The 18929-nt window shown below is 39.3% G+C and overlaps 1 protein-coding gene across 4 annotated transcripts in view; it reads right to left on the bottom strand.

Annotated features, from left to right (window-relative positions):
* Positions 1 to 326: 326 nt before the first annotated feature.
* The window catches only part of WDR64 (WD repeat domain 64), a 151496-nt gene continuing 132893 nt past the window's right edge, over positions 327 to 18929 (bottom strand). For 3 of the 4 annotated variants that reach the window (XM_032136345.2, XM_058430588.1, XM_058430589.1), the window contains 6 exons: positions 18593 to 18702; positions 13949 to 14134; positions 11285 to 11390; positions 6703 to 6783; positions 5624 to 5737; positions 327 to 845 (listed from right to left, as the gene is read on the bottom strand). In XM_032136345.2, coding sequence (XP_031992236.1) covers positions 762 to 845; positions 5624 to 5737; positions 6703 to 6783; positions 11285 to 11390; positions 13949 to 14134; positions 18593 to 18702 — 681 coding nt within the window. In that variant the 3' untranslated portion in view covers positions 327 to 761. Of the gene's footprint in view, positions 846 to 5623; positions 5738 to 6702; positions 6784 to 11284; positions 11391 to 13948; positions 14135 to 18592; positions 18703 to 18929 lie in introns of those variants that run through there. The other variant, XR_009210759.1, reaches the window with a different exon arrangement.

Here is an 18929-nt window from a genome sequence, read left to right as displayed (position 1 = left end):
GCTGCACCCATTAACTTGTCATTTAGCATTAGGTGTATCTCCTGGATTTTGTTTTTTTAATCCATTCTGACAACCTTTTAAACTTGCATACTTAACCTATTAAAGGTTTCATAATTATTGATATATTTAAGGTTAAATCTACCATGTTAGTATGCTTTTTCTATTTCTATGACCCATTTTTCTTCCTTTCCTTGCCTTCTTTTATATTTATCTGGAGTCAGGTCTGGACTACATATAAATAATTTCTGACTTTAAGAAACTTAGGACATTTTCTTCCAGATAATATTTCTCTGAATGAAGAAGACAAACATCTAGAGATCGGACTGGTACATTTTTCTTTTTAATAATTCTCTTTGTACAACACATAGCATGACTTGAAAGTGCCTTTTACTGCACATGTTCTGACAATCATTCTGGCTGTGGAGTAAGGTGACCAATGGGAGGAAGTGGAAAGCTAAACATTGATAACCATATTATTTTAGACCTACTAATGCTGTTGATTTCATTTGTTTTCTTATGTGTCAGTTTGCTGATAGTAAATAAGAAACATTGTCTAAACTTCTGGCTGCTTGCTGCTTGCTTGGTATTCAGAGTTGATATCACCAGAACTCCCTAAGCAATCTTTCCCATCAATAGGATGGCCTGACACCAGAGGTGACTGATAGTGTGTGGTGGTTTCTCCCTCTCATCCTGAAATAAAGAGCAGGTATCATCCAAACGTTGCCATTTTATGTGCAGCAGTCATTTCTGATTTTTTCTCCTTACTTGGGTATAGCTGGGAAGAAGGAAGAAGCCAGATTTATTTGTGGGACTAAATTTTTTTTCAAACTTCTTCTTCGTGGTGCCTGTGAAATAAAGAGCATGTCAGTTAGTAACTGGCATTCTACTGACATACACAGTTTTCCACAGTCAAGTTGTATTGCTAATTTACATAGATATTTTAATCCTCCTAGAAAAAAATGAATAGTTATTTACTTAACAATCCTATGTGACTTCAAGATAAAAGTGTGTTAAAAGTAGGAGGTGGGGCTCCTGAAGGATGCGGTGGACAAGCAGAAGCTGAAGAGCTACTTAACTGGGCAGTTATCCATTCTGGGACTCAGCTGCACAGTGTGGAAAGGGTTGGGTCAAAACAAAACAAAACAAGACTTGGTTAATTAATAATTAATATTGTATATGTGCTGCTGAAGTGAGCACAATTAATAATTAATATTGTAGATTAATAACATCAGAGTCCATTGGCTCATAGGAAAATAAAATCAAGTGATTATCAGTCACACAAATGAGGAATAAAAGTTTGGCTTTTGTTGTGTTCTGCTTTGTTTTGAGACAGGGTCTTGCTCTGTCACCCAGGCTGGAGTGCAGTGGCACCATCACAGCTCACTGCAGCCTCAACCACCTGGGCTCAAGCAATCCTCCCATCTTAGCCTCCCAAGTAACTGGGACCACAGGCATGTGTCACCACGTCCAGCTAATAAAAGTTTGTTTTGCATTGATTATTTTTGGAAGAAATAGGTATAAAAATTTAAACTAATTTGGTTTAAAAATTCATATCAGTAATGTTCAACCAATATTCACAATACATGTCCATTTGATTTTATGGTCTATTATGGGGAAAAAGAAAGAAGGAAGAAAAAGAGAAGAGGAGATGTAGAGAGTTATAAGGAAAGGGAGAAGAGTGAGCTCCTAAGGTCAAGATTCAACCACTTACGGATCCTTTAAGCTTGGACATTAACAGGTCACATGACTACCCCTCTTTCTCCCACAGACAAGGTAGGAGGCTTAGCTCCCTGGATCAACCTGCTAAACCCCAGCAGAGGGAACTTTCCAAGCTGCACAGATCTTTCTTTTATTTTCTCTTTTTCTTTTTCCACTTGTTTAAAAAGCTAATTCACTATTTCATTCAGCAAAGGTTTCTGCAGTGTCTCTTATGTTCTCGACATTGGCACTGCAGCAGAGAGTACGTTAGGCAAAGTTTCTGCCTTCATGGATCTTACATTCTAGTGGGATAAAGGCAATAAAAATGACTTTTTAGGGGAAAAATTAAGCTATATGAAAAATACTTTTGGAAAAAATGAATTTTTATATGATACAATGTCATGTAGTGATCAGAGCTATGAAAAAAATTAAATCAGTGAGGAGACTGAAAAAGATGGGAAGGGTGGGGCTCTCTAATATTCATTAATTGTTAATTCTCATAAGGTTATTCTGACCAGGAGAGACCTAGCAGCTCACCCATCTCTGAATTATGCTGCATTGCATTTAAGTGTACAGGCTCTGAAGTTAAGTGACTGGATTTATCCCAGCTCTATGACTTGCTTTTTTTGTAATCTCAGAGGAATTACTTATCCTCTGTGTTTCAGTTTTCTTAGTTGTAACAGGAGGATGATCATTGCAACATATCTCAAAGTGTTGTTGCAAAGATGAAATGAAAGCGTGCATAGCAAATGCACAGTATCATACTGGGCAACATTGATTTGAAAATAAAGTTTTGCTGTTATCATTAGAAATATTACTGAGTTACAGTTTATATATTCTTTTAACCTAAAATAAAATTGTGAGAATTTTTCTGTCATTAAATACTTTTTTTTTTTTGAGACAGTTTCATTCTGTCACCCAGGCTGAGATGCTTTGGCATGATCTTGGCTCACTGCAATGTCCACTTTCCAGGCTCAAGCGATCCTCCCACCTCAGCCTCCCAAGTAGCTGGGACTACAGGTACGCACCACCACACCCGGCTAATTTTTTTTTTTTTTTTTTGTAGAGACAAGGTCTCACTGTGTTTCCCAGACAGGTCTCAAACTCCTGGGTTCAATCAGTCCAACTGCCTCAGCCTCCCAAAGTGCTGGGATTACAGGCATGAGCCACTGAGCCTGGCCTGTCATTAAATACTTCGGAAAAACTATGGAGTGTGTTTTCACATATACCATCTTTTCACGTAGACACTTTTGCATGATTGGATGTGTTTCCACAATTTTGAAAATGGGTTACACTTTCCAAAGTTCACTTTCTTCCCTTCTCTTCCTACATTTAAACTGAAAAGGAAATATAAACTCATGTTCTGATTTATCTTTTGTTGTACCGTGGTTAATATTTTATAATGTGTTGTTTAATTCTAAAGAGACGTATAAATGATTTAAAGAAGTTCATATTCAGAATTAGCATTTCTATATTTAAAAATAATAAGTCAAAAGAGACTAAGATATCTGTTATTGAAGCTTTTACTCAAAGGACTTTCTTCCAACTGTACTGTAAGTTCCTTAATCTATAAATGGATTCCTGGTGCCCAGAACAGTGCAGGGGACATGATGAATATTTTAAGGTATTCCATAAATATTTGTTTCGTAAAAGTGAAATTTCTCCCCCTAAATTTCTGACGTCGTTTTATGCCCACCATTTTGGAAGTGTTTTTATGAAACTAGGCATTTGGTGTCTAACTATTCATTTTATTTCATCCACTATTTTTCCATTTAGGCTCTTTGGAGTTCTAAAATTGTTGACAGTTAACATAGTGGTGCTTTAATCTATCCCAGTTTCCAGATTTTGTCATCTTACTAAGTGCACAATTTTCTAAAAGGGTCTTAATTGTATATTGGAAACCAATTTTGACCCCCTGGCCACACTTAACTATTTCTTTTAGTAAACCAGAAGAGAGTTTTATGTCAGGATTTTTCAATTTAAGCAAATTAAGGCACCTATTTTCTATAAACAAATGAAGACATCTATTCCTTTTGTCTTTCTGGTGTGATCGACGATCTATCAGAGTGATTAAGAGAAAATAAAGGATCGGTCAGAACATCAGGTTATTTAAACATCTTAAAAATGTCTTTGTGCTTGGATAATTTATCATTCTTTATGATCTCTAATAAAATTAATTATAGTAGAGTCAAATTCTGGTTATTGGAGTGTAGATTAGTCTTTATGTAGATTAACTGTGAATAATTTTTAATTCCATATTGTGTTCCCCCTGGTACCTAAGACATATTTGGCCATCTTCTTTCTGTCACTTAGTATTTACTTAAAGAATATAAAGTATATTTAACATCAGATGAGATAAAATTTAAATAAGAGTGCAAATAGGCATAAAATACATGAATTATAAAACTTAATGCACAGTCGTGCAGAAAAAAATACAAATACTTTCTTTATTACCTTTAGTTTTGGATTTTTTTTTTCATTTCCAGGTCTCTAGACAAGGTTTTGGATTATTTATACAACTGTGTTTCATCAGTTACATAAAACAATTAAAAGTAAATTATATCTTTTTAACAGAAAACTCTTCTAATACCAAAAATTCTTACTCAAATAATTGTCAGAGTTGATGATTAACAGAAATTATTCATATTCTCATTAAGTGCACAAGCTAACGTTATTATGGCAAAGTTTTCAATATTAATTAAACAAAGCAGCCTTGAATATTGTTGTTGTTGTTGTATTTGTTATCTATTACTGAGTTAGGCACAATCAATAAAAGCCAATTCCTTTTTAAATTTTAATCTGACTTCATAGAAAGGAGACTTATAAAAAATTACCATGTGCTATATCTTCCTCCTAAATGTTTGATCTATTTTAATGACTGGATAAATGGCCACAGGTTAAGTTAGGCCCCTGAAAGCTTCTAGAACTAGTAGAAGAGTGATAGGTTATATAGTGATAGCTGTGTAGGCTATCATGGTTTAATTGAATGAGCATGGAATTTGGAGTCAGAGTAGGCATCAGCTTATCACCTCATTTGTATGTGATCTTTGGTAAGGCACTTGACCTTACTTTAGGCTCCATTTTTTTCCCAGCTCTAAGTGAGTCTAATAGTTTCTTTGTTCTTATTGTGAAACTCAAATGAATCATTTATAAAATCACTGCAAACTATAAAGCATTGCATGTTAGTTATTTTTATTAATACTTTAGAAAAATTCTTGCAGCTAAGACAGAGACTGATTGATGTCATGGCTTTACTCTGTAGGTAAAACCAAATTAAGACACAAGGATGGTTACACAGCCCTCCTGTATGTCGTGTCAAATCTCTTAGTTTCTAGAACAGCTCAGTGAATTTCAGTCATAAAGCTCTAGATAAGCTTCATTAGCTCAGGCTTATTGATCTTATTTGATTTTTCTCTCTCTCTGTCCAGCAAATTCATGATTTTCATCTCACTGAGCTAAAACACACACATCTGGAATATTCATAAAAAGTATGAACTGAGACCAGGCGTGGTGGCTTACGCCTGTAATCCTAACACTTTGGGAGGCCGAGTCGGGTGGATCACCTGAGGTCAGGAGTTCGAGACCAGCCTGACCAACATGGAAAAACCCCGTCTCTACTAAAAAAAAAAAATGCAAAATTAGCTGGACACAGTGGCGCATGCCTGTAATCCCAGCTACTTAGGAGGCTGAGGCAGAAGAATCGTTTGAACCTGGGAGTCGGAGGTTGCAGTGAGCTGAGATCCTGCCATTGCACTCCAGCCTGGGCAACAAGAGGGAAACTGCCTCAAGAAAAAAAAAAAACAGTATGAACGGAAATGATTTTAGGTTTAGAATGTTTCTGAAAGCAGAGACATATTTTTAAAAAAACAAACAGAAATAGGATACACTGAAATTGGAGTTAACTGTGGAATTAGTACTAACTTACTTTTTCACGTTGAACATGACCTCCCTTCTTCTTTCCTGTAATGCCATCTGAAGAGTCTTTTTGGGCTTCTACGCCAATCAGTGGAAGAAATCTTAGACTAGTGGGGCTTGATATCTGGAAGCCATAAATTAGTCAGTGAGACACACTCAAAGTGATTACTTCTGTAATATGAATTCAGGAGTTGGGATGAGGACTGAGAAGGCCCAGTTGCTTCAAAATACACACCCCTCTTCTTCCCAGTTGCTCAGTATTAAATCTTTATTTTATTTTATTTTTTATTTTTAAAATAGAGACAGGGTCCCATTGTGTTGCCCAGACTGGTCTCAAATTTCTGGGCTCAAGCAATCTCCTTGCCTCTGCCTCCCAAAATTCTGGGGTTACAGGTGTGAGACACTGCATTCAGTCTACCTTTTAGAAATTCACTATTAAATCTTGATAGTTCACCCTTCAGCATCATCTGTTAGCTTAAGTATTTGATACCTATTACAACATGTTCTTAGGAAAGATAACATTTAAGATATAAGTTAATTTGAAATATTTGGTCTCTGGCTTATTATTTATTGGGTTAATTAATTAGTTGTCTATCAAAAGTTACCTGGGGTGGAGACTGGAAGGATGAGTAGGGATTTGGAGGGAAACAAGAAATGAATGAATCCTGGGCAGGAGGACAGCACGGGCACAGTTTCAGAGGTGTTGGAGAGACCAGTGATGCTTAAGGCACAGAAAGTAATTTCATGTGGTTGGAATATAGGCAGAGTATGAGGAGAAGGTGGTAAAAAAAGAGGGTGGATCCTAGAGGTTTTGTAAGCCAAGCAAAGGCATTTGGATTTTACCATGTAGTTGACGAACCACCAGAGTAAAGTTCAAAATAACCACCACGTGGTATGGCAGAGACAAGGGACCCGGTCATTGACACACACAGCCCAAGACTTTTCTGGGACTGCACATAATACGTTTTTGGAAGCAACGGTCCACTTGACTGATTTTCTCCAACCTTGCTTAGTAGCCCAGGGTCAGGAATGAGATGGCAGATTCCCTACTGTTCTGTGACCCCTCTACTCCTAGAAACTCCAACTCACCCTATATATAGGCAGAGAGCCAAAAACAATCCCTGCCTCTCTGTTTTCAGTCACGAAACCTTCTGAGGGATATCTTCGAATCTGCAAAACAAAAGGATGAATGTTTAATAAAAGGGGCACATCCTATCACTGGTAAAATACCTGGGTCCAAATCCTGACTCTGTCATTTATTAGATGTGTGATCTTAGAGAAGGGCATTCCCTGTTACCTAGTTACGAGAATCAAATGAAATCATATGTATAGCAAGGTGCTATTCAATTGTAAGATTTAGTACCACTGTATCATCATTCACAATCACAATACATCAAAGAAGAAATTAACAGAAGAAGTGAATAGATAAATATTACATAATTGAAAATGAAAAGGAATGGGCAAAACGAGACTGCTGGTGAAAATCAGAGTCCTAAGGGAAAGGCATTTTAATTTAACTTTAGCATTCAACCTTTGTTGTTTTACCAACCGACTGAGGTAAAAAGAGAATAAACCGGCTGGGCGCGGTGGCTCACGCCTGTAATCCCAGCACTTTCTGAGGCCGAGGCGGGCAGATCACGAGGTCAAAAGATCGAGACCATCCTGGCCAACATGGTGAAACCGTCTCTACTAAAAATACAAAAATTAGCTGGGCGTGGTGGCAAGTGCCTGTAGTCCCAGCTACTTGGGAGGCTGAGGCAGGAGAATCACTTGAACCTGGGAGGTGGAGGTTGCAATGAGCCAAGATCACACCACCGCACTGCAGCCTGGATGACAGAGCAAGACTCTGTCTCAAAAAAAAAAAAAAAAAAAAAGAGTAAAGCTTAAAATATGTGGGGCATTCAATTATTTCATTTCAAAGGCTCTAAAACTCATTCTAAAGATTTCTCCAAATTTACTTAATGTTTCAGTTAAGTTACTTAAAAAATGATTTCTTATCTCTAAATTGAAGGAGAATGTTAAAAGTGAATTCCAATCTTTATTTCTAGGTTGTGCTATTTTAGTCCTATTCAACAAAATTGAGTATCTGTTACAGGCTATGCATGTGTCTTTGCTCATAAAGAGCTTATGATTTAGTGATAGGGATGGGAAGTAGAGGTAAGTATACAAATAATTCTTTTTTTTTTTTTTTTTTTTGAGACAGAGTTTTGCTCTTGTTGCCCAGGCTGGAGTGTAATGGCGTGATCTCGGCTCACTGCAACCTCTGCCTCCTAAATTCAAGGGATTCTCCTGACTCAGCCTCCCAAGCAGCTGGGATTACAGGCGCCTGCTACCATGCCCAGCTAATTTTTGTATTTTTAGTAGAGACAGGTTTCACCATGTTGGCCAGGCTGGTTTCGAACTCCTGACCTCAGGTGATCCACCCGCCTCAGCCTCCCAAAGTGTTGAGATTACAGGCTTGAGCCACCACACCCAGCTGAATAATTCTATTTTAGTGTAGAACACGATACTAGAACATGTTATGAGACACGAAGCAGGGAGACATGGGTGGGGCCTTTGGCGAAAGTGGAACTAATGTTTATTGAGAAACTAAAATGTACCTGGTATGTATTTTCTCATTTAATTCTCGCAAAAACCCTTTGAAGGATTTTCAGATGAGGAAAGAAAGAACGAACTTATCTAAAATTAAACCTAAGTCTGTTAGACTCCACACCCTGTGGCTTCCCTCCTTATCACTCTGTCTTCAGGGAAAAGAAGGTACCTGAGCTCCATTTGGACAGAAAGGTAAAGTTTTTGAAAATTGTTTCACTTGAAAAGAATTGAAGATTAAATATTTATTAAATATGAGGTAGATACTGTTAAAGCATAATGATATACTGAACATTCAGGACATACTGGACATTTGTGGATCTGCTGCCTATTTTACAAATTGGAACAACACCCCCAACTTTGAAGGTAGATACTGTTAAAGAATAATGACATACTGAACATTCTGTGGACACTTGTGGATCTGCTGCCCTGTTTTACAAACTGGAACAACACCCCCAACTTTGAGCTTCTCCGTATGTGAAGCTCTCCCTCACCTCACTCCTGTTCATCTACCCTCAGACATAAATGACAATCCAGAATTTTGTGTTTTTAATTCTCTTGCTTTTGTTTATATAATTTTACGTTATACATGTTTCTTGCCCAAACAACATTTTGTTTCATTTTGCCTGTTTTTGACTGTTACATAAATGAAATTGTTATGGATATACTTATGCAAAATTGTTCTCATTCAATAATTGCTTCAAACCATCATTCCTGTAGATGAGTGTTACTCTTGTTCATTTATTTTCACAGATCTATCGTATTCCAGTTTATGAGTATGCCATAATTGATTTGCCCATTATCCTGTTGATGAGCACTTAAGCTGCTTTCAGGGGTTTGCTATTGCAAACTGCACTTCTCTGAGCATTCTCGTACCTGTCTCCTAAGGAGATGTTCAAGTTTCCCTAAGGTATACATTTAATAGGATAGGCCTATTTTCATCTTTACTAGATAATGCCACGTTACTTTCTACAGTGGTTCTACCAATTTACACCACTACCATCAGCAGATTAGTGTTCTGATTGTGCCACAAAACACCAGCCCTTGATATTTTCAGACTTTTTGGTATTTGTCAATCTGGCTCCTGTGGAGTCCTCCTCTGCCATTTTGCTCAGCCACCTTATTTTAAACCATTTTGTGGAATCATCTCTTTTTTCCTCACTGATTTTAGGAGTTCTTTCCATATCCTGTATACTAACCTTTTTTAATTTTTATTTTATTTTTATTTATTTATTTATTTTTTGAGACAGAGTCTCACTCTGTCGCCCAGGTTACAGTGCAGTGGCACGATCTCAGCTCACTGCAACCTCCATCTCCTGGGTTCAAGCAATTCTCCTGCCTCAGCCTCCTGAGTAGCTGGGACTACAGGTGCACACCACCACGTCCCACTGATTTTTTGTACTTATAGTAGAGATGGGGTTTCACCATGTTAGTCAGGATGGTCTCGATCTCCTGACCTAGTGATCCGTGCACCTTGGCCTCCCACAATGCTGAGATTACAGGCGTGAGCCACCGCACCCGGCCCCTGTATACTAACCTTTCTATGTATTACAAAGATAGGGTAGACTTGGACAGATGGAAGAGGTTATAGATATGGCAAGGACATCACAGGAGAACTAAATTATAGGGCAGAAGACAGCGAGGAATGCTCAGGAAACAGTAATTAGTGCGATTTGTTGAGGGTGGGGTAACTGTAGGTTGGTAATAGGAGATACGTTTAGAAAGGTTCTTTTGGTTTATTTAGTGGAAAACCTTGAGGAAATCAATTTTATTAAGTTAGACCTTAGCCTAAAGAATCATTTTATATCTGTTCTCTAAAAGTGTTAAAATTAGAAATAGAATGAACAGCAGTACACTTTTCTCTCTTAATTCTCCACTGAAGAAAAACATGTCTGTCTGTGAAAGGTAGAAGAACAGCTACCAAAGATGTCCACATCCTTTTCTCCTACTTCCTAACTTGTGAATATATTGCTTTACTTGGCAAAAGAGACTTTGCAGATATGATTCATGTTAAGAACCTTGAGACAAGCAGATTATGCTGTATTATCTAGATAAGCCAAGTCTAATCACTTTAATCTTTTGTTGTTTTTTCTTTTTTTTTTTTTTTTTCCCAGACAGGGTCTCACTCTTTCGCCCAAGCTAGGGTGAAGTGGTGGGATCATAGCTCACTGTAACCTCAAATTCCTGGCCTCAAGGGATCCTCTCACCTCAGCCTCCCAACTAGGTAGGACCACAGGTGCACTGTCACCATGCCCAGCTACTTTTAAAACAATTTTTTAATAGAGACATAGTCTCACTACGTTGCCTAGACTGGTCTTGAACTCCTGGACTCTAGGGATCTTTCCACCTTGACCTCCCAACATGATGGGTTTACAGGCCACTGTGCCCAGCCCACATAAATATTTAAAAGCAGATAATTTTTCCTGCTGGGTCAGAGGGCTATGTGACCACATGGTCAGAGAGGGGACACATTTCTGGCTTTTTTTTTTTTTTTTTTTGAGAGGGAGACTCGCTATGTTGCCGAGGCTGGAGTGCAGCAGCGCGATCTTGGCTCACTGCAACCCCTGCCTCCTGGATTCAAGCGATTCTCATGCCTCAGCCTCCAAAGTAGCAGGGACTACAGGTGCTTATCACCATGCCTGGCTGATTTTTTTACTTTTAATAGAGATGGAGTTTCGCCATGTTGATCAGGCTGGTCTCGAACTCCTGACCTCAAGTGAGCCACACACCTCAGCCTCCCAAAGTTCTGAGATTACAGAGGTGAGCCACCGTGTCTGGCCCATTGCTGGCTTTGAAGATGAAGGAAGGGAGCCACAAGCTAAGGAATACGGGCTTCTCTCTTACAGCTTCCAGAAAGAAACTCGGCTCAGGTGACACCTCAGTATAGCCCCCATGTAGAATTTTTGGCCTCCAAACTTGTGAGATAATTAATTTGTATTGTTTAAGCCACCAGGTTTATGGTAATTTGTAATACCATCAATAAAAAATTAATGTGTTATATTACTGGACATATTTGAATTCAGAAAAACAAAAGCAAAGGTTTTGTTGTTGCTGCCATTTCTTTTTTTTTTTTTTAAGCTACCTTAGGAAAAGAAAGAGACTGGAAAAACTTGAAATCCTGTTCCACTTCAAAGGCCTTGGGAGGTGTGCGTTTGAAAAGTAAAGACATTGAGCTCATTTTTCTCCATCTGCATATAAAGATAGAAGAATAAGTACATACCCATACCTTTTATTCTCTGCCAACTAAACAAAGATCCATTATGTCCTTCTCTGGTGCCCACATTTCTTGGTTCCTAATGGCATTAGTCCCAATGACAGTATCTCTGCACTCAACTCTTATTCCACTTGGTTTCCCAAATATTCCTCTATAGAAACCACAGCAACTCCTACTCAGCCAGAATATTCCATTTATTTATTTATTTGTATTTGTATTTTTTGAGACAGGGTCTCGCTCTGTCATCCAGTATGGAGTGTAGTAGTGCAATCTCGGCTCACTGCAACCTCTGCCTCCCAGGTTCAAGGGATTCTTGTGCCTCAGCCTCCCAAGTAGCTGGGATTACAGGTGCACATCACCATGCCTGGCTAATTTTTATATTTTTAGTAAAGATGGGATTTCGCCATGTTTGCCAGGCTAGTCTCGAACTCCTGACCTCAAGTGATCTGCCCGCCTCAGCCTCCTAAAGTGCTGGGATTACAGGCCTGAGCCACCATGACCGGCCATTTCATGTATTTAAATTCACTAATAGCCCTTGGGGAGTGGGAGGGGAAACTGTATATTAGGAACTAGGAAACCTCTTTTACAAGACCAGTGCTTGACTTCTGTATGATTCAAGGAAGCTTCCCCTATAGTCAAAACTTAATTATGTATATATTTAGAAAGTCATAACTTTTTAAAAAAACTTAATTATTTAAGTTCAGTGGTACATGTGCAGGTATGTTATTTCGGTAAACTTATGTCATGGGGGTTTGTTACACAGATATTTCATCACCCAGGTATTAAGTCTAGTACCCATTAGTTATTTTTCCTGATCCTCTCCCTCCTCCCACCCTCCACCCTCAAGTAGGCCCCAGTTGTGTTGTTCCCCTCTATGTGTCCACATGTTCTCATTTAGCTCCCACTTATAAGTGAGAACATGCAGTATTAGGTTTTCTGTTCCTGCATTAGTTTGCTAAGGATAATAGCCTCCAGCTCCATTCATGTTCCTGCAAAGGACATGATCTCATTCTTTTTTATGGGTGCATAGTATTTCATGGTGTATATGTACCACACTTTCTTTATCCAGTCTACCACTGATGTACACCTAGGTTGATTCCATGTCTTTGCTATTGTGAATAGTGCTGCAGTGAACATACACATGCATGTATCTTTATGGTAGAATGATTTATATTCCTTTGGTTATATACCAAGTAATGAGATTGCTGGGTCAAATGATATTTCTGTTTAACATTTTCAAAAGACAAGAAATACTATGTCCTGAGATGAAGTCATTCTACAGAAGAAGGCCCATTTTGCTACAGATAAGCCATAATTATTTAGCAATAACAACATAATATGAGCACATGTCCTATGCTAAAGCTGTCCTGTATGCACCATACCCTTTCATGCTTCTGTGTCTACCATTCACATCTGCTCCCTGTGCTTGTGGTATTCTCCATTAGTCATTCTTTATTAGTTCCACAAATATCTTTTGAGTGCCTGCTGTGTGGTGCGCACAGAGCTATGAACTGTTTTATACAAAGATGTATAAAACAAGGTCCTAGTCTTCAAGGAACTCACAGTATAGAGAAGAAGACACATATGGACAAATTGGAATCCTGTCTTAAGTTCTAGGGTATATGAACATTCAAGGCTAAGCAATTGCCCAAAGTAAAACTGAGCAACTTTGCTTGGTAAACTTTACTGCATCTTGAAGCTTGGCTTACTACACCACCTCTTCCATCTCAGCCAGCCTCTTCTCCAGGGCTCCTTACTGGCCAGCCAAAGTAGTCCTTAAACACTCTGATGGGGTCACCTGGAACCCTTCTTGATTGTTTTCAAATTGTTCCTGCTTTGATCCAAATCCTGTGTGGCTTCTGATTTTTAGCTTCAATTCCTATTGACAACCCTTCTACCATCTTTTGAATTAGGTAATGACATTGGGTCTTTCTAGCCTTGAGTGCACTTGGGATTTCCCTAAAGGACTTTAGCTTTGACATCCCTCTCTGATTCTTTCCATTTGGACTCATCTTCCTTGGGTCCCTTAGTGCTGGTCTGTGAGATGTAACCAGTCCAGGCAGGTCTGGTCCCCTGAAGGCTGGACATTTTGACATTCACCATCTGGGGTTGAGCTCCGCTGATGTTGAAAACTCAAGAGTACTGATCTTTTCCATTATGACAAAGGACATCTAAAACCAGGATTGAAGATTGTAAAAGCAGGAAATAGCTTCTCTCTCACATTCTGTACTCTATCCTTCCTCCCCTATGCCTTTAAGCATGCTCAAATTTCCCTCACTAACAAGTTATTGCACCTTTGGTCTTCTTTGGTTAAATCCTATTTGCCCTTCTGTTACTGTCTTAAGAATCAGATGTTCCCAGAAGTACTACGAATTATAGCTTTGTTTACGTACATCTCCCTTCCACTGGATTACAAAATTATTGAAAAGTTCTGGGCCTCTTGCCTTGAATTCTCCATCTCAAGGACAGTGCCACAGCATCTCAACCGTGTGATTCTTGTATGCTTATCTAAAGAAGAGCTAATGATCTTACTTTTCCCGGTCAAATATCAGAGGATATTCATATTTTTGCTTCTCTGTGAACTTGCTTTCTTCTTTTATTTCTATGGGATATTCAGTAACATCACAAGGCAAAATGATATCACTTGTCTGTGATAATTCAAAGAGCCTTCGCTGTCCAAAATATCCACAATAATGTCCATTGAGGGCATGCCAGAGCCTGAGGGAAGGAAAAGGAAGGGAGGAAAAAGTAACTGGAAAATTCGGTCAAAGTTATTCTGTTCGTTAGATCATTTATGTAAATTTGCGCTGGTCATCAAGGATTTTTTTACTTGAGTTCAAGACCCTTTCTATTAAATACTGTGGAGCTAATAATAATGTAAACTTTTTTTTTTTTTTTTTGAGATGGAGTTTTGCTCTTATCGCCCAGGCTGGAGTGCAATGGCATGATCTCAGCTCACTGCAACCTCTGCCTCCTGGGTTCAAGTGATTCTCCTGCCTCAGCTTCCCGAGTAGCTGAGATTACAGAAGCCTGCCACCATACTTGGCTAATTCTTGTATTTTTAGTAGAGATGGGGTTTCACCACTTTGGCCAAGCTGGTCTTGAACTCCTGACCTTATGCGATCTGTCCAGCTCGGCCTCCCAAACTGCTGGGATTATAGGCATGAGCCACCATGTCCAGCCAACATTTTTTTTTTTTTTTGAGAAGGAGTCTCGCTCTGTCGCCCAGGCTGGAGTGCAGTGGCGTGATCTCGGCTCACTGCAAGCTCCACCTCCTGGGTTCACGCCATTCTCCTGCCTCAGCCTCCTGAGTAGCTGGGACTACAGGCGCCCGCCAACATGCCTGGCTAATTTTTTGTATTTTTAGTAGAAATGGGGTTTCACCATGTTAGCCAGGATGGTCTCCGATCTCTTGACCTCGTGATCCACCCACCTCGGCCTCCCAAAGTGCTGGGATTACAGGTGTGAGCCACTGCGCCCGGCCACCAGCCAACATTTTTATCAGTTAGACTGTAGTCTGCAAACTGTTTGGGAAATCTTAGTTTGAATCTGTACTTATGACACCCATTTGTCAAAGCCAGAAAACAAATGTTGTTTCAGGATAATAAAACTGCATTTGGTTGCTAAGGGTAATGGCTTCTAGCTCCATCCATGTCCCTGCAAGAGACATGATCTCATTCTTTTTTATGGCTGCTTAGTATTCCATGTTGTGTGTATACCACATTTGCTTTCTTTCTATTTTCTTTTGGGAAAATAACACTGCCCGTTCAAGCTAATCAGAACACTTGTTGACTAACAGTGTATTCAGTGAATTAGGCCTTAGAATGGGCTGTATCTCAGCTGGCTACTTTTCAAATCAGCATCAACCAAACTTAAGGGAGGAGAGATCTCATGCTGCTTTTACTATTATCAAATTCTCCTCAACCTCCATCCACAGCTGCTACTATTGTGCAAATACCCTGCTAATTTTTACAACTGAGTTCTGAAATAGGATGGCAAGAGATGTGACTCGTTATCCATATGCCTTGTTTCACTATCACTTCACTCCAAGAGGTCCCTCTAGCCCATGTGGTTTAAAGTAATACAGAGTATTATTAGCAGGAGTGTGTGCGCTAGACCATATGGGAACATAAAATAGTATTTGGAAGATCTTCCTTTTATTTCTTGATTTCGACCTCAGAGTGGCAAATGATGGCAATCATCATCATGAGCCTTGCAGCAATGACCTAAAAGGAGGAGGGCAAGCAAGCTAAAGAAACTAAGAGTAGATTCTGCAAAGTCTGAATAGCCTCCCACCTCAGAGAGGTAGATGTTGAGAAGGAAGCAGAAACAGAGGTATCTATCTGGGACTTCTCTCACTTGACAGTGTCCTGGGGAATTAACATGAGCATCTTCTGTCCCTTCCATGTATTAATTCTCCAGCACTATAAAAATGTCATGGCCTGGCTAGAGCCTTCACCAAAGAGAAATAGACCAGCCCTTTAATAGTAAAAGTTAGAAGGGTGAGGGGCTAACTTCAGAACGATTCTAAATTTATTCTGCTGTAGGCAGGACTGAAGAGATTGTAGTATTCTTGTTTCAGTGTTCCCTGCTATGCGTGGAGCTTTCCCAAATAACTGATCCTGCTTCCCAGCTTGATTTCCTGGGCCTCAGATATAGAACCTTAGCTACCTTGAGCCCCACTTTGCCTCCCTGAACTTTTGTCTACAGACTGATCACCTGTCCTGTATCCCAGAGTTCAGCCTCAATTATGTTTGTTTCATATTTAAAAACCTCATCTTTTTGACAAACAAGATTTAGAATGTTGAAACTGCCTAACTCTTTAGAGAGTGGCAGTGATTATTAGCAAAGGGACATGGCTTGGTTATGAAGACAGTTGTGTTCTGAGGTAGCTATTAATAGATCTAAGCACTTTGAACTGAGTAGGGAGATTTTCACTATAAGAAATCATAAAATTAATTTCTTCATGCCAAGGATAACTGGAGTGAGCAGTGCTATGGCGTGAATGTTTTTGTCCCCCTGCCAAATTCATATGTTGAAACTTAATCCCCAAAGTGGTGATATTGATGTGAAATGGGACATGCTTAGGTCACAAGGGCTCAGCCTTCATGAATGGAATTAGTGTCTTTTAAAAAGAGGCCCGAGGGAGCTTGTTTGCCTCTTTCACCATGTAAGGACACAGCTAGAGGGCATCATTTATGAAGCAGAGAGCAAGACCTCAGTAGACACTGAATCTCCCAGCACCTTGATCTTGCACATCCCAGACTTCAGAACAGTGAGCAATAAATTTCTGTTGTTTATAAATTACCCAGTCTAAGGTATTTTGTTACAGCTGTCTGAACAGACCAAGACAAGCAAGGAATACCTTACAACAACAGTGGCATGTACATATGTGGTTGTGCCGTGTGTGTACCTCTGTCTGTGTGTTACAAACTCAAATGAACACTTCTGCCCATAGGTAGCTGAAAATAAGCTGGAGCAGAGACCAAGGGACTGAGTTGTTAAAAACATCTATAATAATGACATTTAATGTTCTTACTCTTCCCTGCAAATAAAACAGCAGATGCAGCGAATGTCCTTTCTTTTTTTTTTTTTTTTTTTGAGACAGAGTCTCGCTCTGTCGCCCAGGCTGGAGTGCAGTGGCGCAATCTCGGCTCACTACAATCTCTGCCTCCCAGGTTCAAGTGATTCTCTCGCCTCAGCCTCCCAAGTAGCTGGGACTACAGGCACGTGCCACCACACCCGGCTAATTTTTGTAGTTTTAGTAGAGACAGGGTTTCACCATGTTGGTCAGGCTGGTCTCCAACTCCTGACCTCATGATCCACCCGCCTCGGCCCCCCAAAGTGCTGGGATTACAGGTGTGAGCCACCGCGCCCAGCCCAGATGTTCTTTCTTACAGAAGGAGTTACTTCTAACCTTTTGCCTCCAAATAGGACCTTACTCCCAAAGATTCATCTTGAATTCAACATTCTAAAGCTCTTTATCCATCCACATGCTAAACATTTTCCTCTTTTAGAGCCCTGTATCTTAATGAGTGGTTCTAACATTCACCTAGTTGCATAAACCAGGTGTCATTCTTGACATTTATCACTTACTTCCCCTTTGAGTTAAAGTTCGTGTCTTCTTGATTTTACCTCCTGGATAGCTATCATCAAATCTAAACCACTTATTTCCAGACCGTTACCACTCCTCTAATCCAAGCCACTACACTTACCCTGGACTTTAAACCAATCTCTTTGCTCCCACCTTTGCGGCCCTGCCGTCTATTCCCCCACCCATTACCTTCCAAAAATATGAATCGGGTCATATTACTCCCCCACGTAAAATTCTGTGCAGTGGCTATTTCTTTCAGGGGAAAGATCCAAATTATTTTCAGTGCTTCCTGGACACTGTGTGGCTTTGGTCTGTCTAACTCTCTAGCCTCAAGCCCACACAGTTAGCTAGGTTCTCTTGAATTTCAGTCCAGCAGCTTTTGTGCAGCATAAAATATTCCTTCCTTTTGGTTTTGATTACATTGAAATTCCCTAATATATTTCAAAGCCTCTACCTCTCTTAATCTTACCTAACTTCATTCTTTTACGGGGATAATTCATTACCATGATTTTAAGACATTTCAATATGCAGAAATTTGTTTCTAGAAATGCCATGACACTTCCTTTCTTTCTCTTAATATGTGTATGTGTCTTTAGCATTTTGTGTGTATAGGTACTTAGCATTATCTAGGTAACTGAAGACAATAGGCTTTGTAAAATCCATCACAGTGTCAATGAAATAATTAGCTTACCCACTTTTCTCAGCATCAGTTGCTCTTTTCTATTACTTTTCTATGACTTCTGATTCTGAGTTCCCCTCTGTGACTTGGATCTAACTCTCTGAGATACCTATCTTGCTTAATTCTTTGAAATAATTCTACAAAAAAAAACTTCACTTTTATCAAAAGCATTTGTGGTACTTTTTAACATAGACGAACATGACATCTCATTTCCTTGGTCATGAAAGAGAACTCCAAATCAGTGGCCATCTTTTCAAAGTCCTTTTGTGTCATCTATTTACTTATTTATTTAAATCAGTTTACCAAGATTGCATTTGAACTATATACTTCAACTTTAGCTTAAAATCCTTTACCTGTCATGCTCACAGTACTGAATTCACAGTATGATGCGATCTTGGCCTACCTTACTGAGCCATCGATGGAGGCAGTAAGTACCACTTGTTTTTCTTCTACATAGATTACTTGAATAATTTCCAAAGAATGAGCACGCCAGGAAAGCAGCTGCTTGAATTTCTAGATAGCAACAACAAGGCATATTCCTTGGAATAAGTATATGCTAGTCAAAATGTAATCTTCAACAAAATCATTTCTCACTGAGCCAGGCTTATGAGTGGACGATGCAGACATCTGTGCTAGATGATTAAGTCCTTGCCTCCAATTAGCTCTTCTCTTGCTTGTTGGGGTACCAGAAGTCTTGTTTTTAAAGACTTATTAATTCATACATCTCCCTGGGAGAGGAA

The sequence above is a fragment of the Hylobates moloch genome, unplaced genomic scaffold (genome assembly GCF_009828535.3).
Source record: "Hylobates moloch isolate HMO894 unplaced genomic scaffold, HMol_V3 SCAFFOLD_18, whole genome shotgun sequence".
Classification (NCBI taxonomy): Eukaryota; Metazoa; Chordata; class Mammalia; order Primates; family Hylobatidae; genus Hylobates; species Hylobates moloch.
Note: the sequence above shows the minus strand (reverse complement) of the source record. Positions and strands in the feature narration are given on the sequence as shown.